Here is a 19,623-nt window from a genome sequence, read left to right as displayed (position 1 = left end):
GCTGAGGCCCTAACCCATCTTCTTTTCTCTGTGGCCATTCTTGAGCATGCTGGAGGCAGAGATCTTGTGAGTAGTGACAGGGAGCGTCCTCCTTGCCTCCCCTCAGTGCGGTTCCATCACTCATTTTTGGCTTTGGCATGTGCAGAACCAGAGTGGTTAGGTTGGGTAGTGTTTGAGCAATATGCCCTCAAGAGCAGCAGGCAACCTGTAATAATATATCCACAGTCATCATGTCATAGGTTAATACATTCAGGTCTTCTGCCTTTATTGTTTACAATGAATGGATCTCCAACTTATACCAAAAAATGTTATTAGTCCTTAGGTATATTGCCTTGGGCTTTATAGAGTTAAATTGAATCCCATTTCTGTTATTACAGCCTTCAAAATTTTTCATTTTTTTCCTGTATGAAATTCCAATTCTCCTTAATATTGACGCTGATTCCCAAATTTGTCATTAGTGAATTTCCTTACTGTATTAATGCAAATATTAAATACTGGTAATAAATGAAGATGACAACATAATACAACAGAACTGTGCAATAAAATATAAACCGATAAGATATAAACAATCTATTGTCCTGAAACTCTTTAAAACACTTGGATTTCTTAGCACCAGAAAGCAAATATGATATTACAGTTGGTTGATTAATATGTTATTTTCAGAAACTTAGCAGTCTCCATTTGACTACAGCAGTGTAACACCAATTTATTTTAAAATTGTTATTCAGAAAATAACAAATTAAGGAAACATGTATGTTATTATCTGTTCCACAAACTTGATTCACTGAAGAAAGCAAGAAGCCTTAAATTGGAAATGTCTTTGCGGATACATCATAGATACTGCATCATACTTGCAGCTGATCTAGCAACCTAACACACACACACACACACACACAAACAAAAAAGAAATAAAGTAAAAAAAAATTAATACACATGGTTGAACATTTACACGAGTCCTTTCTTACGTGCAGTTCTAGATAGGGAAGCCCCCCTTTGAAATCCTGCCACTTGATTAAGCAAGGACTCTCTCTATTTTAACATAACTACAATTAAAGGACATAAATCAGAACTGAATACAATAAACTGTAATTTATGGCACACCTACCAAAAAGATTAGCTCCAACTGACGTAGGGCTTACCGTAGCATTACAGTCCTCTTGTGGCAACTTCAGACATTTTGTATTTTATTTTGATTCTTTATTGGAATGAAAACAAAGCCTATTGTTCATTTTCAAAATGTGCATGTTTTGATCAAATTTTCAGCTTTTTATTTCAGAAAGGGAGTGTTTGTTCACATCTATATGGGAAGTGAAGGCTATCAGTAAATAATATAGAACTTAAACCAATCTTAAGATGTGGGAGACGTAGGTTCACTATTCATGTCAGTGCACCCCTGCCTGATTCAGAGAAAAGTTTTCCATCACGTTACTCTGAATCAGACAGAGAACAAGGATTTGAACACGCATCCTGCACAGTCCAGTTCAAACTAGTCAGCCATAGACTACTTGGTGGAGGCAATTTCTCTTGTCTTCCCACCAGGAAAAATTCGTTAATACTGATATGCCTCCACAAAACATTAAGAATTTGGCAAGACAGCATATTTCAGAGAAACGTTGTCAGAAAGATTTGCTCCAGGCGGATTTGCTGCTTGAGTTTTGAATGGGGAATTAATTCTGTCAGACATTACTTTTGCTTTCTTTATTCAGATAGACTAGGAAAGAATGCTCAGTTGCATCTCCCAAATGAAGGTTGATCATATTTATTTGGGGGGGCGGGGACTGGTGCTTGGGCTCAAGCCATATTTTCACTTTCACTCTGGACTTGTATCCAGTTTTCCTAAAACAGACTGAAGAATGGGGAAGTTGAGCTGTTATACCATTAAACCTTTAATGGATAGAAAAGCCATTTCAGATTGTATTTCAGAACTGTCTTGAATAAGTGTTATTTTCCTCTTCCCTTCACTCTGCAGAGCTTGCACAGTTAGGTTTGGAATATTAAGACATTTGGTTTTGCAGGAAGAGAGAGAAGAAAAATAGTGCCAATAAAAAATTTAAAATCTCTCAAACACTTGTGAAATAGACTTTCTGTAAATTATATGGAAAATGTGATGGAATTGGGGGTGTTATAAAGTTTATATTGAAACTCATTTGGGATGACCTGGATAGTTCACTTGTGAATGTGATCATCCTCAATACATGCCAAGAAAATCTTTCTTCTATTCAATCCAATAATGTATTTTGTAAACACCTCATATTTTTCAGGAAAAAAATTGTGTTTTGAAGATGTTTGAGCTTCAAATATTTTAATGGTGCTTTTTTGTTTCCTTCTCTTACAAAACTGTAATGTCTTAATCCCACAGGTCCAATTATATAGTCATTACAGGGATGGAAAATAATTCATGCTTATAAAATCTTAAAATTACTTACCAAGTGTTTCTGTTCACAATAATTAGTGAATTTAGGATCCAGTACCTCATGTTCTGTCAACTGTGAGAAGAAATTAAAGTTTCCTAACTTTAGAATGGGGGAAATTATTTCCAGTATTAAACATATCACTGGATCAAGAATGACTATGGCTCATTTTGGGGCTCAGTCACTATAATTTTGTGAAGTGAAGTGATAGTTTGCTTTTCATACCCTTTTAATTCTTGACTTCCCTGCAGAGACTGCCTACAAGGGACTCAATTAATGGTTATTTTGCATGGGAGGGGAGAGAGATGTAAAATTCACTATCCTTGAGAAGATCAACATAAATTCCTGAGGCACTGTATTTACATCCTACTTTGAAGGTATAGGTGGGAAATTGGGGTATACAGAAATTGTAGTCAGGGTATGGTGAACTGGGGAGACCACCCTGGGCTCTGCACTTCGAGGGCCCCGTGCTTTGACATCATGGCAAGGAAAGTCAGAAACCTGGAGTGGAGCCAGCTGTTGGGGCTGGACCCACGTGGTCCCCCACAAGCCCCCTACTCCAGAGCCCCCCAAAGGGAACAGAACACACTGACCCAGCCTCTGGCAGGGGCTGGCAGTGCCCTGTGGGATGGGCCAGAAGCAGGTGTGCCCCACTCTCGACTCTGAGGGCTAAGGCAAAGGTGCTGCCGAGTGCCTGCCCTGCAGCACAGCTGGGCCTGACCCTGTGAGGCTCCTGGGCACTGTGGCTTGGATCAGCTTAGGGCCCCCCCCCCCCCCCCCAGCCAGGGCAGCACCAACCCTTCCCAGCCTGCCCAGTGTGGCCCGCACCTCAGCTGCCTCATCCAGCAGGCAGACCCCCAGGGCAGGCTGAGCCAGCAGCAGCACTCTCAGTGCCAGCACCAGAGACAGGGATGCCACCCCCATTCTGCTCTGCAGTCCGCACTGCCCAGCTCTCCCAGCCCTGGTCCCACAGCCAGTGAGCACTGAGGCCCTCTCAGGCCCTCCCAGGGGATTTCAGATTGTGAGCAGCGCAACACTGATCATGAGTAGTGAGGTTTTTTTTTTAATTATATGAACTTCTTTTTAATTATATAAAAATGTTAAAGGGGCTCCACTCAGGCTGATTTTCCTTGGGTCCCACACTCCCCTACAATCAACTATACTTGTAGTAACTCTATACAGGTATAAATTTGACCCACTGAGATATTTTCTGAGTGGCATCAATGTATACTTGTGAATTCTTTGAATTAATTAATGTAGCATCATTACTGTACTGTGCCCTAGGTATAGCATATACACTAACACATATTTGCTGAATCTGTCACAAAGATCAAATGATGATCCTTCAAAAACCAAAGGTGTCTTACATATATACACCTTGCCACTTCTATTGTCAGAAAGAAATTGTTAAGAATTTAGCTTTGAAAAGTAATGAAGCACTTTCAGTTTTTCTTATGTTCTCTTCTCTTTGGGTATCTGAAAAAAACTTCTACTTTAAGGATGCTCTCAAACCTTAGGATATATGCAAAGAATGGCAATATTTCTTTCTGATTGAAACTGTAGAGTTCAGTCCAGTAATACTAGTAGTCCTATCACTTTTCGTTCATTGTTCCAGCATCTGTTTCAAATGTGAATGGGAGTCTTTTCCTTTTTCATGTCCTTGTGACAAATTGCTTAGCAGAATTTCAGATTTGTTGGAATCTGAAAGGCTATCAATCAAAGGAAGATACATTGAGCACAGTTTTTTTCCATTTTTTTCCTATGGTTTTGACTTCCAAATAAAATGCCAACCCAGGTCCAGAAACGGAAAAGCAGATGCCCCATCGTGAAAAGACATATTTATTAGGGTTGTGCAAAGCTTCAGATCCTGATTCAATTTGGGGGAGATTCAGCCAGATTTGGCAGTGTGGGGGGCTCTGCCACAAACCTCCATCCCCCACCCACTCTCCTAGCCCTGTTGATGGCTGCCTTACCCAGCCCCGGTGTCCCTGCTCTTTAAAAAATAAAAAAAGTTCTGCACTCACTGGCTGCTGCAGCAGCCATAGGGGCTTCTGGGGGCCTGTGGCAGAGCCCCCCATGCAGTGTAGGGTAGTGGGGAGCAGTGGAGATGGCCGCCTCACTGCCTGACAGGATCCTGTGAGTGCAGGGCTTTTTTAAGAGCCGGGATGCTGGGGCCAGACAGGGCAGCAAGTGGTGGGGCTGGAAGAGCGGGTGGGGATGGGACCTGTTTGATTCGGAGAGTCAGCTGATTCGGCAGTGTCAAATCTCTGAATCAGATTCAGCTTAATCGATTTGGGACAGTGATTTGAATCACCAAATTGAATCACTGCCCAGCGAATCAGCCAAATCTGAATCCAAAGCAAATACTAGCCACTTCACACAGGCCTAATATTTATGCTGTCTGAGCCTGAACAGCTAAGAGTTTAGGGTTCAAGGGCTTACTCTTACTAAGTGACTTTTGGTAAGTCACTTAAACTAAGATTCTCAAAGTATTTAAGGCCCCTGCAACATGTTAAAGACATTAATAGCATCATAAAACAAGGTATAAACCAAAAAGTTATTCCACAAAAAATGTGGAATAACTTTGTGGCTGGTTCCTATCCCACCATTAATTGAACGTGTGGCCAGGGGTGCCCCTGTGTTTGGGATCCCCATCAGTTGATGAAGCTTCCAGCCATGGGGATGTACCTCATGCTTCCCAGATTAGGAGACCATAGCTGATGGGGTCCTAGGCATGGGGGAGCATGGTGCATTCCTAGGACTGAGAGACCCTTCAGCTATGAGCTTCCAACCCCAAGGTCATATGATGCACCCCTGCACTTAGGACCCCAGATCAGCAGACAGGGCTCACAACCACAGGACCTTACCACTTACTGGTGCAGGGGGAGTCTGGGATCATGATCCTGGACTTCCCCTGTACTGGCAATAAGGCATGGTGAGATCTGATACTCAATCCTACCATTATTCCTCCTGCCATGCATGTGTACGTGTGGCATAGCAGGAAGTGTGATTTTGTGGATCATGCATCAGATCCTGTTGCACCTTTATATGCATGTCTAACAGAAGTATTAGCATCTCACTCTCATTTTATCTTTGCTGTGTCTCAGTTTTGGGGGAGTGGGGTGTTGCAAGGATAAATATTTTAAAGATTGTAAGAAGGACAGGGGATATAGTAGAGATAGGGAGTTTCAGGCGCTTGCAGAAAAATGACTAGATACCTGAAAACACTTTTATGTGAAAGGAGATTACCTGAAACAATAACACATTTTTAGAGTTGATGTGAATAGGGGGACATGCAGCTGTATACAAAATAATGAAATATATAGAAATGCAAAATTGGGGTTACCTAGTTGACCTCTCTCCGAATGCAGAAGATCGGGCATATTCAGTAAGACAGAAAGGCAGCACATTCAAAACTGATAACAAGAAATATTATTTCTTCTAGTGCATAATTAACCTGTGGCACTCTTTGACATTAGATGACACTGAGGTCCAAAGTTCAGTAGTACACTGAAAACAGTATTGGACTTTTCTACACCTAATAATAACATCCAGAGTTATAGGAGACATGATCCTTTTATTAAGTAAAGGATTTAAACCCTTATGTTTCTAAGTATAAGACAACCACTAATTGATGGTAGCTAGAAAGAAACCTTTCAGCCAGTTATTTCATAACTATCTACTACAGGATGTCTTGCACTTTATTCTGAAGCCTCTAATGATGGTCACTGTCACTGGCAGGTGACAGAGTAAATGAGCCTTTGGCCTGATCCAGGATGGCATCTCTTTTTTTCTTAATGTGGAAATGGAGGATATACATACAGAGATATTTATATGACATGAAGAGAAAGTGTGAAAAATGTTTTTATTACTAAAAACCATGCCTAAAATCTTATCTATCTCTGATTACACAGAGGTTCTTTTGCTTGTAAGAATAGCACAAGACTAGAATACATATGGACACAAATAGCTGCCATTCTAAAATGTAACTTGGTCCTTTAAAATGTTTTATGTTGGTTTCTTGAATGTTCATTTTAATATATATTTGATGTAAACTAATATTGTAGTTGCTAAGTATAAAAAGAATAACTTTTTTCTCACATTCTCCATCTAGACTCCAGAGGAATTGGAAGATGTTTCTGACCTTGAAGAGGAACATGACATAAGGAGTCATACAAGTGTTCAAACTGAAGGCAAAACAGACAGGGTATGTATCAGACTATTATAATTAAAAAGCTGTTTGAAGCTCAGAAGAAATGCTCTTGTATTGCAATTCCTGTGAAACATTTTAACATCAGTGAATCACTACAATTTTGTTCTCTTAATAAATTTTAAAAAACATTCATAGGTTATAAAACCAATATTGGTATATATCAGGCCTGCTCAGCCTCTGGTCCATGGGTCAAATCCAGCCTGCAGAGCCATTACATCCAACTTGCAGGGCTCCTCCACAAGTAAGAAAACTTGTAATTAGGGAGCAATGGAAGCTCCAAGTAGGCAGCTCCAGCCTCACTTGGCCTATTGCTTGTGCAATGAGAGTAGACTGGGCAACACTCCCACCTCTAATCCACACATCCACATCAAACCAGCTTGCACTCTCCATTCCCCACATGCATGTCCAGATTTCAGCAATTCTACCCTGCCCCACCCCCCAACACCAAGATTGGGCCTGGGCTGCTCCTTTCTCTCCTTCCCTACTCCCTGCACACACACATCTGGATTGGAGCTGCCCTGCCACACCCCATATATCTGGATCAGGATGAAAACCAGGACACTCCCCCCACCTCTCTATATGCCTGGATCAGAGCCACTTCACTCTGCACATCAGGATTGGGATGAGACACTTCTCTCACCCCCACCCCTCAGACCATACATTGGTTGAGATCCTCTTCATTACATCTCCCCCATCCCCATGCATGTGGATAGAAGCTGCACTGCCTTGCCACTCCCCTCACCCTGGACTGATGGATCAGGTTCTGCTGTGCACCCCCCTGCAGCCATATCAGGCTCATTGGCTAGATTCAGCCCACGGAGGAATCTGGCAACATCCATCTGGCCCATGGGATGAAAAGCCCGAGTACCATTTCTGTATACTAAAAAGAAAAACCCAATTAATTTATACATTTATACTGAAAATTCAAATTAGTCAGACAGATTCTTACATACATATTTGCAGAACGTAAACTTTCATAGATTTCATAGACATTAGGCCTGGAAGGGACCTCAGAAGATCATTGAGTCCAGCCCCCTGCCCAAGGAGCAGAAATCACCTGGGGTCATAGGATCCCAGCAAGATAAGCATCCAAATTTCTCTTGAAGGCATTCAATGTAGGTGCATGAACCACCTCCGGTGGCAGGCTATTCCAGACCTTGGGGGCTTGGACAGTGAATAAATTCTTCCTTATGTTCTGCCTGAAACAGTCTTGCTGGAGTTTATAACCATTTGACCTTGTCATACCTAGGGGCACTCTGGTGAACAATCATTCCCCCAGATCCTGGTGAACACCCTGATAAACTTATAGGTGGCCATCAGATCACCCCTGAGCCTGCGTTAAGATATATGATGTCAATCTCCTCTCCGTTGTCCAGGTGATAGGTCACCTGGTCGTAAAAGGAGATAAGATTGGTCAAGCAAGACCTACCCACAACAAACCCATGCTGGCTATCCCTCAGGATGTTGGCATCAGCCAGTCTGTTAAGAATGGTCTCTTTAATAATCTTTTCTGAGACCTTCCTCGGGACAGAGGTCAAGCTGATGGACCTGTAGTTTGCTGGATCCACTTTCCTCCCTTTCTTGAAGATAGGCACTACATTGACCTCCTTCCAATCTTCAGGCACTTCAGCAGAGCACCAGGAATTCTCAAAGATCTGTGCCATGAGCTGAGCTATGATGCTAGTCAGCTCGTTGAGTACCCTGGGGTGTAGATTGTCAGGGCTGGCTGACTTGAAGGTGTCCAGCTTCTCAAGGTGTTCCTTCATGAGATCAGCATTGATGGAGGGCAGGGAATCTCCCTCACCCAGGCCCCCCTGTCCCATAGTGGGCAGGGGCATCCCGTGGAACTGATGAAAGACTGATGCAAAGTACCCATTTAATAGGTTAGCTTTTTCTGGGTGTTGGTTGTCTGTTGTCCCATCTAGTTTAGCAGGGATCGAATGTTGGCTTTGCTTTTTGTCTGGCTCCCCACATATCTAAAAAAGGACTTTTTTTTGTCCTTGATACTTGTAGCTAGTTGGAGTTCCATCACAGCCTTGGCTTTCCTGGTTCTCCCCTGTGGGACCGGACCGGTGTGGAATATTCCTCCTTGGAGGTGGACCCCATCCTCCATCCTTTGTAGGCCTTTCGTGTTAGCTGCAGGAGGTCTGATAGTTCCTTGGAGAGCCAAGGGGGATGCTGTGCCTTTTTGTTGCCTTTCCTTTGAGACAGCATTAGCATGTGCATTGAGGATCACTTCCTTGACGAGCAACCACTCTTCCTGAGCTCCCCTCCCCTTGGGGTCATGGTTCCTTAGGGCCTTACTGACAAGCCTCCTGAGCTTGTCAAAGTCATTTTAGTTAGTAAACTTACTAAAGTTTAACAGCCTAGGGCCTGCAACAGCATACTTACTTGCCTGTACACTTATGCCAGGAGTTTGGGGATTAAACAGGAGGAGCTGTTCCTTCTTCTAAACATAAATGACTATGATCTCATGGGGATAATGGAGACCAGGTGGGACTCCTATGACTGGACTATGGGTATAAATGGCTATAACCTTTACAGGAGAGAGAATGCTGAAAAAAGGAGCAGAGTTGTAGCTCTCTATGTAAAGGACAGCTACACATCCCTAACAAGCTGAGATTGGCACCCAAGGAGGATGACTGGAGACTAGGCCTGTGCCAACAGGGAAGTATTCGATTTGGATTCAGATTTGGCTGATTTGGAGTACAGTGATTAAATTTGGAGATTTGGATCACTGTCCCAATTGATTCAGTTAAGTTGGCTTTGGAAGATTTGGTGCAAATTCGGAGAAATTCAGAAATTCAGCTATACATTATAATGGGGAATCACTGAAATACCTATACCTTTGTCATTTATTAGCTGATTTTGATAAAAATTGCAGGGATTGTAGCCACTTCTGAGATCATGAGGCCTGCCAAGTTTCAAGGAGATAGGTGCTGGGGTTTCTGGGAAACTTCACCTCAAGCTGCTAACAAGCAAAACTTGTAACATGGGTGATATTGTGTGTGTGTGTTAAGGCACAGCAGGGTGATAACTACAGGCATGTTAGGCCCTGCTGAGGCCATGGATCCTGCCAGCTTTCAAGGAGATAGGTGGAGGGGTTTCTGGAAAACTGTGTCTCAGGCTGCTGACAAGCAAAACTTGCGGCATGGTTGACACTGTGTGTGGGTTAAGGTGCTCCCTCACTGTTGCTGAGTTCCCTACATGACATTGTAGTAGTCCCCGATGAGGCCTCCAGTGAACCAGACCTATGAACTTCACTTCCTCAGCCTCCTAGGTACAGAAACTCATGGACTCAATATAGACATTAGATTTATGACACACTACAACCTGCGAGACATCTGACTCCGCAGGTACCTCTGGACTTCTACCTGCTCTGCTACTTTTCCCTTCCCCCAGAACCCCAATATATCTCTTACCCCCTGACACCTCCATTTTCATTTTCACTAACTGGGTTTCTTGTCTGCATTGCATGCCAATCTCTGGCTTCTTTACTATTCCTTCCATCCAGGAACATCACACATGCACACACCAATTGCCGGTTCTTCTTCAGCCTACTGAAGGGTTTTTAATCCTGCTGCACCTTAACACACATGACCTTGTTAGCAGCTTGAGATGAAGTTTCCCAGAAACCCCTGCACCTATATCCTTGAAACATGGCAGGCCTCATGCCCTGAGAGGGGCTGCCATCCCAGTTGTTTTAATCCAAATCTGCCTTAACACACACACAACATAAGTTTTTCTTGCAAGACTTTGAGGTGAGGTTTCCAAGAACCTCTTCCATCTATCTCCTTGAAACTTGTCAGGCTTCAGGCTCTCAGAAGAAGCTACTATCTCTGCCAAGTTTATCTAAATCAGCTAAAAAATGTCAAAGTTATAGGTATTTCAGTGATTCCCCATTATAGTCTATGGCTGAATCTCTGAATCTCTCTGAATTGGCGCCAAATCTTCAGAATCCAATTCAGACAAGTTGATTCAGGACAGTGATCCAAATCTCCAAATTGAATCACTGTCCTCTGAATTGGCTGAATCCAAACTGAATACTTCCCTATTCACATAGGCCTAATAACTATATGTAATCAGATCTCTTCTTCTATAACTCTTTGACTTCTGTGCTGTGTTAATCTGAATCTCTATCTGACCTTTTCTGTGTTGTCTTTAGTCTGTATGTAACTAACTATAACTAATAATATTAATAACTATATATAATCTCTTCTTTTTTTATGAATGTCTGACTTCTATGTTGTAATAATATCTGACTTCTTCTGTGATGTATGTGTGTGAGTGTGTGTAAAGTATGTGCTTCCCTGAACAATGATGGACCATGGACCATACTGCCAGGGAAAAGAGGTATTTATTTTTGAAGTGTTGGAGCCCCCCCCATTCCTTCCCCCCACCCCAAGAACAAATATAAATGGAAAAAAATGGATTGGATAGGGATAGATAGTGGCATTCTAGTTAGTAAGCTATATCAAATCCTTTCCAAGAATAAAAAGTAACAGGAGACTGAGTAGGTAGGAAGCCAAGCCAGTCCAGTACCTTTCAGATGCTGTTGCTCAGGCAGGAACAGCTCACAAAAGGCACAGAAAGCCTGCAGAAAAAGGCTTATATGCTGTTTCTACATCCCTCCCCCAGAGCACTGTGACTGGAAGGGGATTCATGGATAGGTCACAGTCACTGGCCAGTTTGAGATGTCAGTCTTCCCTCCCTGCTCCCCCTCCATCTCCTTAGTTTCTGTTCCCCTGAAAGACTGCCTTCCAAATCTCTGAATCTTGTCTGAATTAATTTGGAGACTCTGAATTGACTTGGAGGTTTTTTGTTTTCTCTTGATTCGATTTGGCTTTGGTGAGTCAGCCTCTGAATCAGGCCAAAACTTCTCCAAGTCAAATCACAGACCGAAGCTTTACACACCCCTACTGAAGACTCTCTGAGTTAGAATATAAGGGGAACGTGGTGAAGGGGATACAATGGTAGGAGTCGACTACAGAGTTCCAAACTAGGAACAAGAACTTTACCATTAATTCCACAGGGAACCAGCTGAGGCTGCATGCTCTCAGTGCATGATTGTCATGGCAGATTTTAACTACCCATACATCTCATGGGAAGAGCACTCAACCAAATCCAATCAGTCTCAAAGCTTCCTCACATGCGTGGAGGAGCTCTACCTGTCTCAACAAGTTTATGGGCCAACAAGACGTAATTTGCTGCTGGATCTTTTACTAGCTGTGACAGTTGTTCCTCTTCAGGCCTGTCTATTAGTGGTCCCGCAACACTGATGAAGGGCCAACTGCCCACCTTCTCTCCTGCCACACCTTGTTGTTATTTACTTGATTGAAAGATCTTAAGTGGGAGGCTGCCTATTCTCTGTCTCAGTGCCTGAGGCACTATCTGCAGCTCCTTTCCTCCCCTTACACTGCAGCCCAAGCCTCGCAGATGTATCTGGTGTTGTTCAGGTCTGTCCTACTCTATGTGCTGTGCGGACGCTCTCGGGCTTGTCCCTCAGCCTGCACCCTTGCCAGCACCTTCTAGCTCATCTCACGCTGCCCGTCCCAGGGCTTCTCACCAGTTTCAGCTCTGGGGTTCCTCACTGCCCCCTTCCATCAGGACTTCGCACTGCTCCTTAACTTGGGGCTTTGCACTGCCCCCTAACTCTGGGGCTGGGGCCAGCGCACCCCAAAGAATGCTGTGCCTACTCCGGTGCCAGGAACCCCCCATGCTACTGTTGAGTCCCTATGAGGCCTCCTCCAACCCCTAATAGCCTCACCCGGTCCTCCAGTGAAACAGTAAACACAAAAACACAAAGCCCCTGGGCTATAACATAAAAAGCTAGACCGTGCAGCCAAAAATATAAGAATCCATCCCTACCAGAGACAGGGAGCGCACCAAACCCCAGCAGGAATCAGGGGATGTTCCCACCATCAGAGTTCTCCCCTTATGCTGGCTGAGTTCCTCCTCCTTTGGCCACCAGAGGGAAACTGCCCTCCTGGCCTCCTGCCTGGGCTTAAGAAGGGTAAGCTCCGCCCCTTCCTGTCTCTAAGTTTCCCTGCTTGCTCTAGCAACCAGCACCTGTGCAGTCCTGGTGACTGGCAGCTGAACTTCCCCCTTCCCACCACTAGGGATCTCTCCTGAGCCGTTTCTGCTCTCAGTTGCAGGGCACCTGAGAGCTCTGCAACACTAGCCAAAGGGGATGATCTAGTCAGTCACCTAATAATTGAAGGGAAACTGGGAGACAGTAACCATGAGTTGATCACTTTCACTATTCATTGCAAACCTGGCATGTCAGTCAGGAACTCAGTAGTCCTCAACTTTAGGAAAGCCAACTTTCATAAGCTCAGGAGACTTGTTGTCATGGCTCTGAGAGGCCATGATTTAACAGGGAGGGGAGTTCATGATCAGTGGCTGCTTCTAAATAAGCAATCCTAGAAGTACAAGGGAAGTCCATCCCAACCTGTAGGAAAGGTGGTAAAAAGGCTCAGCAACCCCATTGGCTCAACAGAGAATGCATGGACCTCCTACATCTAAAAAGAAAGGCTTATAAAGGATGGAAGACAGGAAGCACCACTAAGGAGGAATATTCTGCACTGGTCCACATCAGTAGGGACTTAACTAGGAAAAGCCAAGGCTGTAACAACTCAAACTGGCTACACAAATCAAGGACAATAAAAAGTCCTTCTTCGGATACATGGGGAATCAGAAGAAAAAAAGGAGCAACATTGTCCCCCTACTAAACCTATTGAGGCAGCTGACAACCAACGCCTAGGAAAAGGTAATCTGATTAATGATTACTTTGCATTGGTTTTTCACCAGCCCAAAGGGACCACCCTGCCTATCATGATGTGGAATGACCAAGGTGAGGGTGAATATACACCCACCATTGGCCTAGAATTTTTGAGGGAACACCCTGAGGGTCTGGACACTCACAAAACAGCTTGTCTGGATAGGTTGCACCCAAAAGTGCTAAAGGAACTGGCAGACATCCTAGTGGGGCCACTGGCAAGGATATTTGAGAACTCATGGTGTTCAGATGAAGTGCCTGAAGATAGGAAGAGGGCCAATGTGGTGCCTATCATCAAGAAAAGAAAGAAAGAAGATTAGGGAAACTACAGGCCAATCAGTTTGACCCTGGAAAGATCTTGGAAAAAAATTATCAAAGAAACCATTCTAGACAGGCTAACAGAAGGCAATGTTCTGAGCGATAGGTTTGGGTTTGTTGTGGGTAGGTCTTTCCTGACTAATCTAATTTTTTTCTATGACAAGGTGACATATCACCTGGACAAAGGGTGTAGCAAAACCCCCAGTTTTTCCTTTTTTAATATTTATACTGAAAATTTAAATTAGGCAGCGTATAAGTTCATAAGGGGTGTGCATCTGAATCTGGGGGAATGTCTGTTCACTAGAGTACCCCAAAGGATGACAAGGTCAAACAGTTACAGATTCCTCCAAGACCATTTTAGGTTGGACATAAGGAAAAATGTCTTTACTTTCTGAGCCCCCAAGGCCTGGAATAGACTCCCTCCAGAGGTGGTGAAAACACTCTGGACACTTTAAAGAAACATTTGCATGCTTAACTTGCTGGGATCCTTTGCCCCTAGCTGACATCCTGCCCTTTGTGCAGGGGACTGGACCTGATGATCTTATGAGGTCCATTCCAGTGCTAATGTCTATGAAATCTATGTTTTGCTTAACCAAGGTAAAGTTAAACCTATAATTTGGCATTCATCTTACAGTTGTGCTCATGGCTTGCAGTGCATTGATATCCAAAAAAGATTTCCACATATGTAAGCACAGTACATCCAGAAAAACAACAACTTTGATTTGAGGTGTAGCTGCTCAAATGTATATGTGATGAGATTCATTTCTGAGGAAGGGGCTGAGTAGGTACTTCAAGCCAGGGCCCACAGGAAGTTGATTTTAAGGTAGGATATTCTGCCAATTTTTTTAATTTGCTTTAATATCTGGTCACTATTTGGCAGGCATAATACTCTGTAGATTTTTGTAGAAGAGTTGTTTTGGTTAAAAATAAACATTATGTTCATCTAGTTATAAATAACTATGTGGGCATTGATGTAGAAATGGGCACTTACATTTTCCATATGCCGTCTTGTGGGGCACTATAGATAGTCTAGTTTCTTGTTTGGTTCATGCATCTGTGTGGAAGTACAAAACCTTACTATATAGGTAGTTTACTGGGATAACATCTTTTGGAACCTGGCTGCTTATACCATCATTTATTGATGAGACTAGTACCTTACATTTCACTATATTAATAGTTGGCATTTATTGTTTGCATTTAGGCTATTCCTTTAGGAACCTGAAAACATTTAGGAATAGCAAAAGGCTTCTGAGTATAAAATTGACCTTTTTTTTGCAATAACATTGACTTTATGTTTCCATTTGACAATGTTTCCTCAAAGTTATTCTATATGTGAAGCTTTCTGAAAGGGAAGCCCTTGAGGGAACATCAACTTTGTTACTTTCTTGAGCACTGCCTAGAATAATGGCACCCCAATGCATAACTGATCATGGTGCTGCCATACAATAGAAATAAATATAAAAACAGCTGGTTGAGTAAAAATCATGGCAATTCCTAAAATCATGATAATTCCTATTAATAATAGTTTGTAAAAACAATTTCATATCCTTGAATGAACAAGAAGGGACAGGAACCTCAGCTGTGCTAAACGTAGCACAGCTTCATTGAAGTAAAAAGTATTACCACAGTCTGATTCATTTTAGGACCTGATTCACCGAGCACAAAAAGCTACATCCTGCTTTACCTTTATGCCACTTAGTGGCACTTGTGTAAGTACAAAACTGAAACTTTTGGCATTTTCTCATAGTTTGGATTCTCTTCCACCTGTGATAGATAGGTGGAACATGTATATCTTTTAGAAGCAAAATGGAGGAGAGTTCTTCCTACCTACTAGCCAAAATGCATAGTAGCTAGGACACATGGCCAGGCAATGGGGCATTCAGGTTTTATAGCCTCCTCTCGTCACTCAGAGATGGTTTGAACCTATATATTGCAATTACCCACAGAGTGCTCTAGCCACCAATCCATGGGCTTGACATTATTCAGAGCACTCTCCATCACTCCTCTTGAAGTTGGTCAACTATACCACCAGAAGGGAAAAGTATATGGGGTCAAGAAGTAGACCATGAATTAGAGGGAGTGTAAGTCATTGCAACGGATGCTGTCTTGGCAAAGAGTGTTCCCTCTGCTTCTAATGCCAGTTCTGATCCTATACTTAATATTCATTGTATAAAATAGATAAACAACAGTAGAATAGTTTCTGCCCCATTGGGGCTAAGGTTAGAACCCAGAGTTCTCTCCCCTTCAGTGCAGCATCCATATCACTGAGTCTTGTTCCCTTCCTCCTAGTTGCCAACGTTGCCTAATCTAATATAAAAATTATAGATATGGGCTACATGTTAACATGGACAAATGCCAGGGATGTTTGAGTGAACACAGAAATCACCTATCTCACAACTAAAGCAAAATGTATGCTTTTCCTCAGGTAAACCCCTGTCCTCATTATTTTTGCAGTGCTTTTTTTAGGTTGCATACTTCTTGAAAGTACACAGGTACAATCACAGAGAAATAAGACTGGAAGGGTCCACAATAGGCTATCTAGTTGAACATCCTGATCAAGGTAGGATGAGCCTTATGAAAATGAAGTCATCCACAAATCTTACTAACTTGCCCATAAAAATTCCAAGGATAGAGATTCTACCATCTCTCTTGGTAAATTTGTTCCAATGCTTGACAATCTTGATAGTTAATAAGTTCTTTATAATATAAAACCTAAATGTCCCTTTTGCTATTTAGGACTGTTAGTTTTTTGTCCTGTCCCCTGCATCTCCCTTGCAGCCACAGTGAATTATTTATTACTGCCTTCTTTAAACCACCTTCCAGGTACTTGAACATGATTGTCAGATCTTGTCCTCAGTCTTGTCTTCTCCAGGCTGACAACTAGTTTTTCTCATCTTTGGTTTTAAGTTTTTCCCTATACCTCTAATAACTTGTTTAATTACAGTCTAGAGTGATGGAAAATTCAGTAGGGAGTTTGCCTGGAAACTCTCTCATGTTCCTTCAATGTAAGCTTGGTGAAAGGAAGCAGGTTAACAGGGAAAAGCGAATCTTTCAAGACCAAGGAGAAAATAATAGTCCAGTTTACAGGAGAGTTATCTAGGGAAGGTCTGCTTGGAGAGAGGGGCAGGAAGAGAGGAGACAGAAGGCAGCTGGAGCCAGAGCCTCATGCACTGAGGCAGGAGACACGCAGTTGAAGCCCACCTTCTCAGAGTGGGGCAGCAGGGGTAGGTGTGAGAGGAGGAACTGCTGCTAGAGGCAAGGGAAGGAGAATAGTTCCAATGGTCCAGGTTGCGACCAGTGTACACAGCTTCCAGCAGGGCTGTTTCTGGTGTGGCTGCAGCCAGTTGGGTGCTCTGTTCCCCTTGCCTCCAGCAGCAGTTCCGCCTCCTGTGTCTGCCACTGATACACCACTCCAGGCAGTTGAGCAGACAGATGTTCAGTTTTGCCCTGCCACTACATAAAGGATGTGGAAAAATTGGAAAGAGTCTAGTGGAGGACATAAACATGGTTATGGGACTGAGTTACATGACCTATGAAGAGAGGCTGAGGCAACTGGGCTTATTTAATCTACAAAACAGGAGACTGAGAGGGGACTTAACAGCAGCCTTCAACTACCTGAAGGGTGGTTCCAAAGAGAATTGAGCTAAATTGTTCTCAGTGGTGGCAGATGACAGAACAAGGAGCAATGGTCTCAGGTTGCAGCAAGGGAAGTTTAGGTTAGATATTAGGAAAAATTTTCTCAGTAGGAGGGTAGTAAAACACTGGAATAGGTTACCCAGAGAAGTTGTGGAATCTTCATCCTTGGAGGTTTTTAATAACCAGCTATACAATGCCTTGGCTGGGATGATTTAGTTGAGGATGGTCCTGCTTTGAGCAGGGGGTTGGAGTAGAAGACCTCCTGATGTCCCTTCCAACCCTAATTTTCTATAATTCTGTTATTTTCTATGATTATCTCTTAGGATGCTGTGACAAGAGGCCATTCCAGGGCTAGATTTCAGGTCGGCCACCCCCCTGTCTAAGTAGGGCAGTCTGCCTAGTCTCACCTGCCACAACTTTACTGTTGCTAAAATGGGTGTATAAAACATGAGAGGCTGCCTGTTTTAGTCCCTTGATGCCAGGAGGTGCTGTACATGACTCCAACCTTCCCTAATCATGGCCCACGCCTTGCAGATGGCATCCTTGAGCTGCTCTATACTGCAGCTCAAGGCTAGGCCAAATTCAACCCCTCACGCATTCATCCTTTCACTCTGCCCCATTGGGCCTCATTTGTACAGCCCCTCTCTCACTGGAGCCTCTCACACTGCACCCTCTCTCACTGGGACTCTTGCATGCTGCCTCTCACTGGGCCATATGCAACGTGCCCTGCTCCTTTGAGTGACTGCATAGGCCATCAGGTTTGCCTACTCACATGCCTTGGCTGGCCAGTGCACAACCTCTTGGGTCCTCTCACAACTCTCATCTGAATGGTGACCAGATAATTCACCTTGCCTTGGGCAGAACTTTGACCCAAACCCCTCCTGGGGTAACTCATCATTCTTGCTCCTTCCTTAGGGCTGACTACTTGCCCCTTAGACCCAAACTCAGCCTCACTACATCTGAGGGCTTACTGCGGTCTTCCTCTTACCCAACACTCAGCCTCAACACATCTGAGAACTTACCTGTGTCTTGGCCTCTGGCCCGACTGCAGCCTCAGACATACATAGACTTTCCATGACCCAACTACCCTCTTCCTGGGGCATCAGCTCATACCTTCCTGCTAGGGTCTTCCAACTATGCCCTCTCACTAGGGCCTTCCACTTATGCCCCACTCACTGGGGCCTCTGGAGTCTTGCACCACATGGGACTCAGGTGTCCAAAGATGTGCCTGGCCCCTGTACCTATCCCTGGTTCTGGGTAACCCACTAGGATGTGGAGGCTAGGGTTTTAAGTCACCCGTTCTTACTTTTCAGTGGGGAGATAACTGGCCTGGCATTTCTGGGGGACTGTCCTTCCATGGACAGCCCCACAAGACCACCCTTCCCTGGAAGGGTGAAGTTTTCTGTCATATCCAGGACCAATGCAGGCCTACCTGCCTTGGTCTTACCCCTACTGGGCTATGTGTTATTCTTGCAGCCTGCTGTCTTGCTAAGCCTTCACCCCCTAGACAGTGATATCCCCCCCATTGAGGGAACCTCCAGTCTCCTTAGGCTCTGGCCCCACCTCTAGGCCAGCTGGAGTGCCAGATAGCCCATCATGGCCCAGCCCTGCTTCTTGCTTTGGGCTCCACTGTCCTTCAGCATTCCAGCCCTGGTTCCCTTGCATTGACCAGTCAGGGTGTTCTAGTCCCAGCACCTAAGCAGCTGGCCTCCTTCTGGGCGTAACCATACAGCCCTCTCATTCTTGGCTTACTTAGAGCACCAGAGGTCTTAATAATATGGCTGTGCTTTCAATTGGGGCAACCTAAGACCCAGGCCTCACCTCTGCCTTTCACATTAGGGGCTTACCTAGCCCCTGTGTAGGCCTGCAAACCAGAAGCCCCTTCACAGGCTGGACCTTGTTCTATTTAGGCCTAAACCTTCTTTCTGGGGCTTGGAACCTCCTGCCATCCTGATAATTCCTTCCTTACCTCCAGGGTGTTGTGAGCAAGAGCTCAGCTGGGTGTTGTTGCTCCCTGGATGCTTGCAGCTGACTGCTGTCTCAGCCCTCAGAGACTGGATCTAAAAAGGCCACCTCACAAGGACTGGTCTGCGCCTGCTGGCTGCCTGCTTTCAGCCTTAAAGTGACAGACACCAAAGGTGTTCTCCCAGCAGTGCTTTTATCCTGAAATAGGTTGTACTGTTATTTGTGAAAGGTGTATGATCACTGCTTAACTGTTCCATTGTCTTTTGAGAGAGGGAAGAATATGAATAAGGTTCTTATGAGAA

At 44.0% G+C, this 19,623-nt stretch overlaps 1 protein-coding gene across 5 annotated transcripts in view; it reads left to right on the top strand.

The window, feature by feature from the left end:
- Positions 1 to 19,623, top strand: part of CTNNA3 (catenin alpha 3) — a 1,496,635-nt gene that overhangs the window by 1,318,178 nt on the left and 158,834 nt on the right. For all 5 annotated transcript variants that reach the window (XM_090056878.1, XM_090056880.1, XM_090056877.1 and 2 more), the window contains one exon: positions 6,526 to 6,618. In XM_090056878.1, coding sequence (XP_089913004.1) covers positions 6,526 to 6,618 — 93 coding nt within the window. The remainder of the gene's footprint in view (positions 1 to 6,525; positions 6,619 to 19,623) is intronic.

This window comes from Crocodylus siamensis, chromosome 7, assembly GCF_052110815.1.
Source record: "Crocodylus siamensis isolate JL-2025a chromosome 7, ASM5211081v1, whole genome shotgun sequence".
Classification (NCBI taxonomy): domain Eukaryota; kingdom Metazoa; phylum Chordata; order Crocodylia; family Crocodylidae; genus Crocodylus; species Crocodylus siamensis.
Note: the sequence above shows the minus strand (reverse complement) of the source record. Positions and strands in the feature narration are given on the sequence as shown.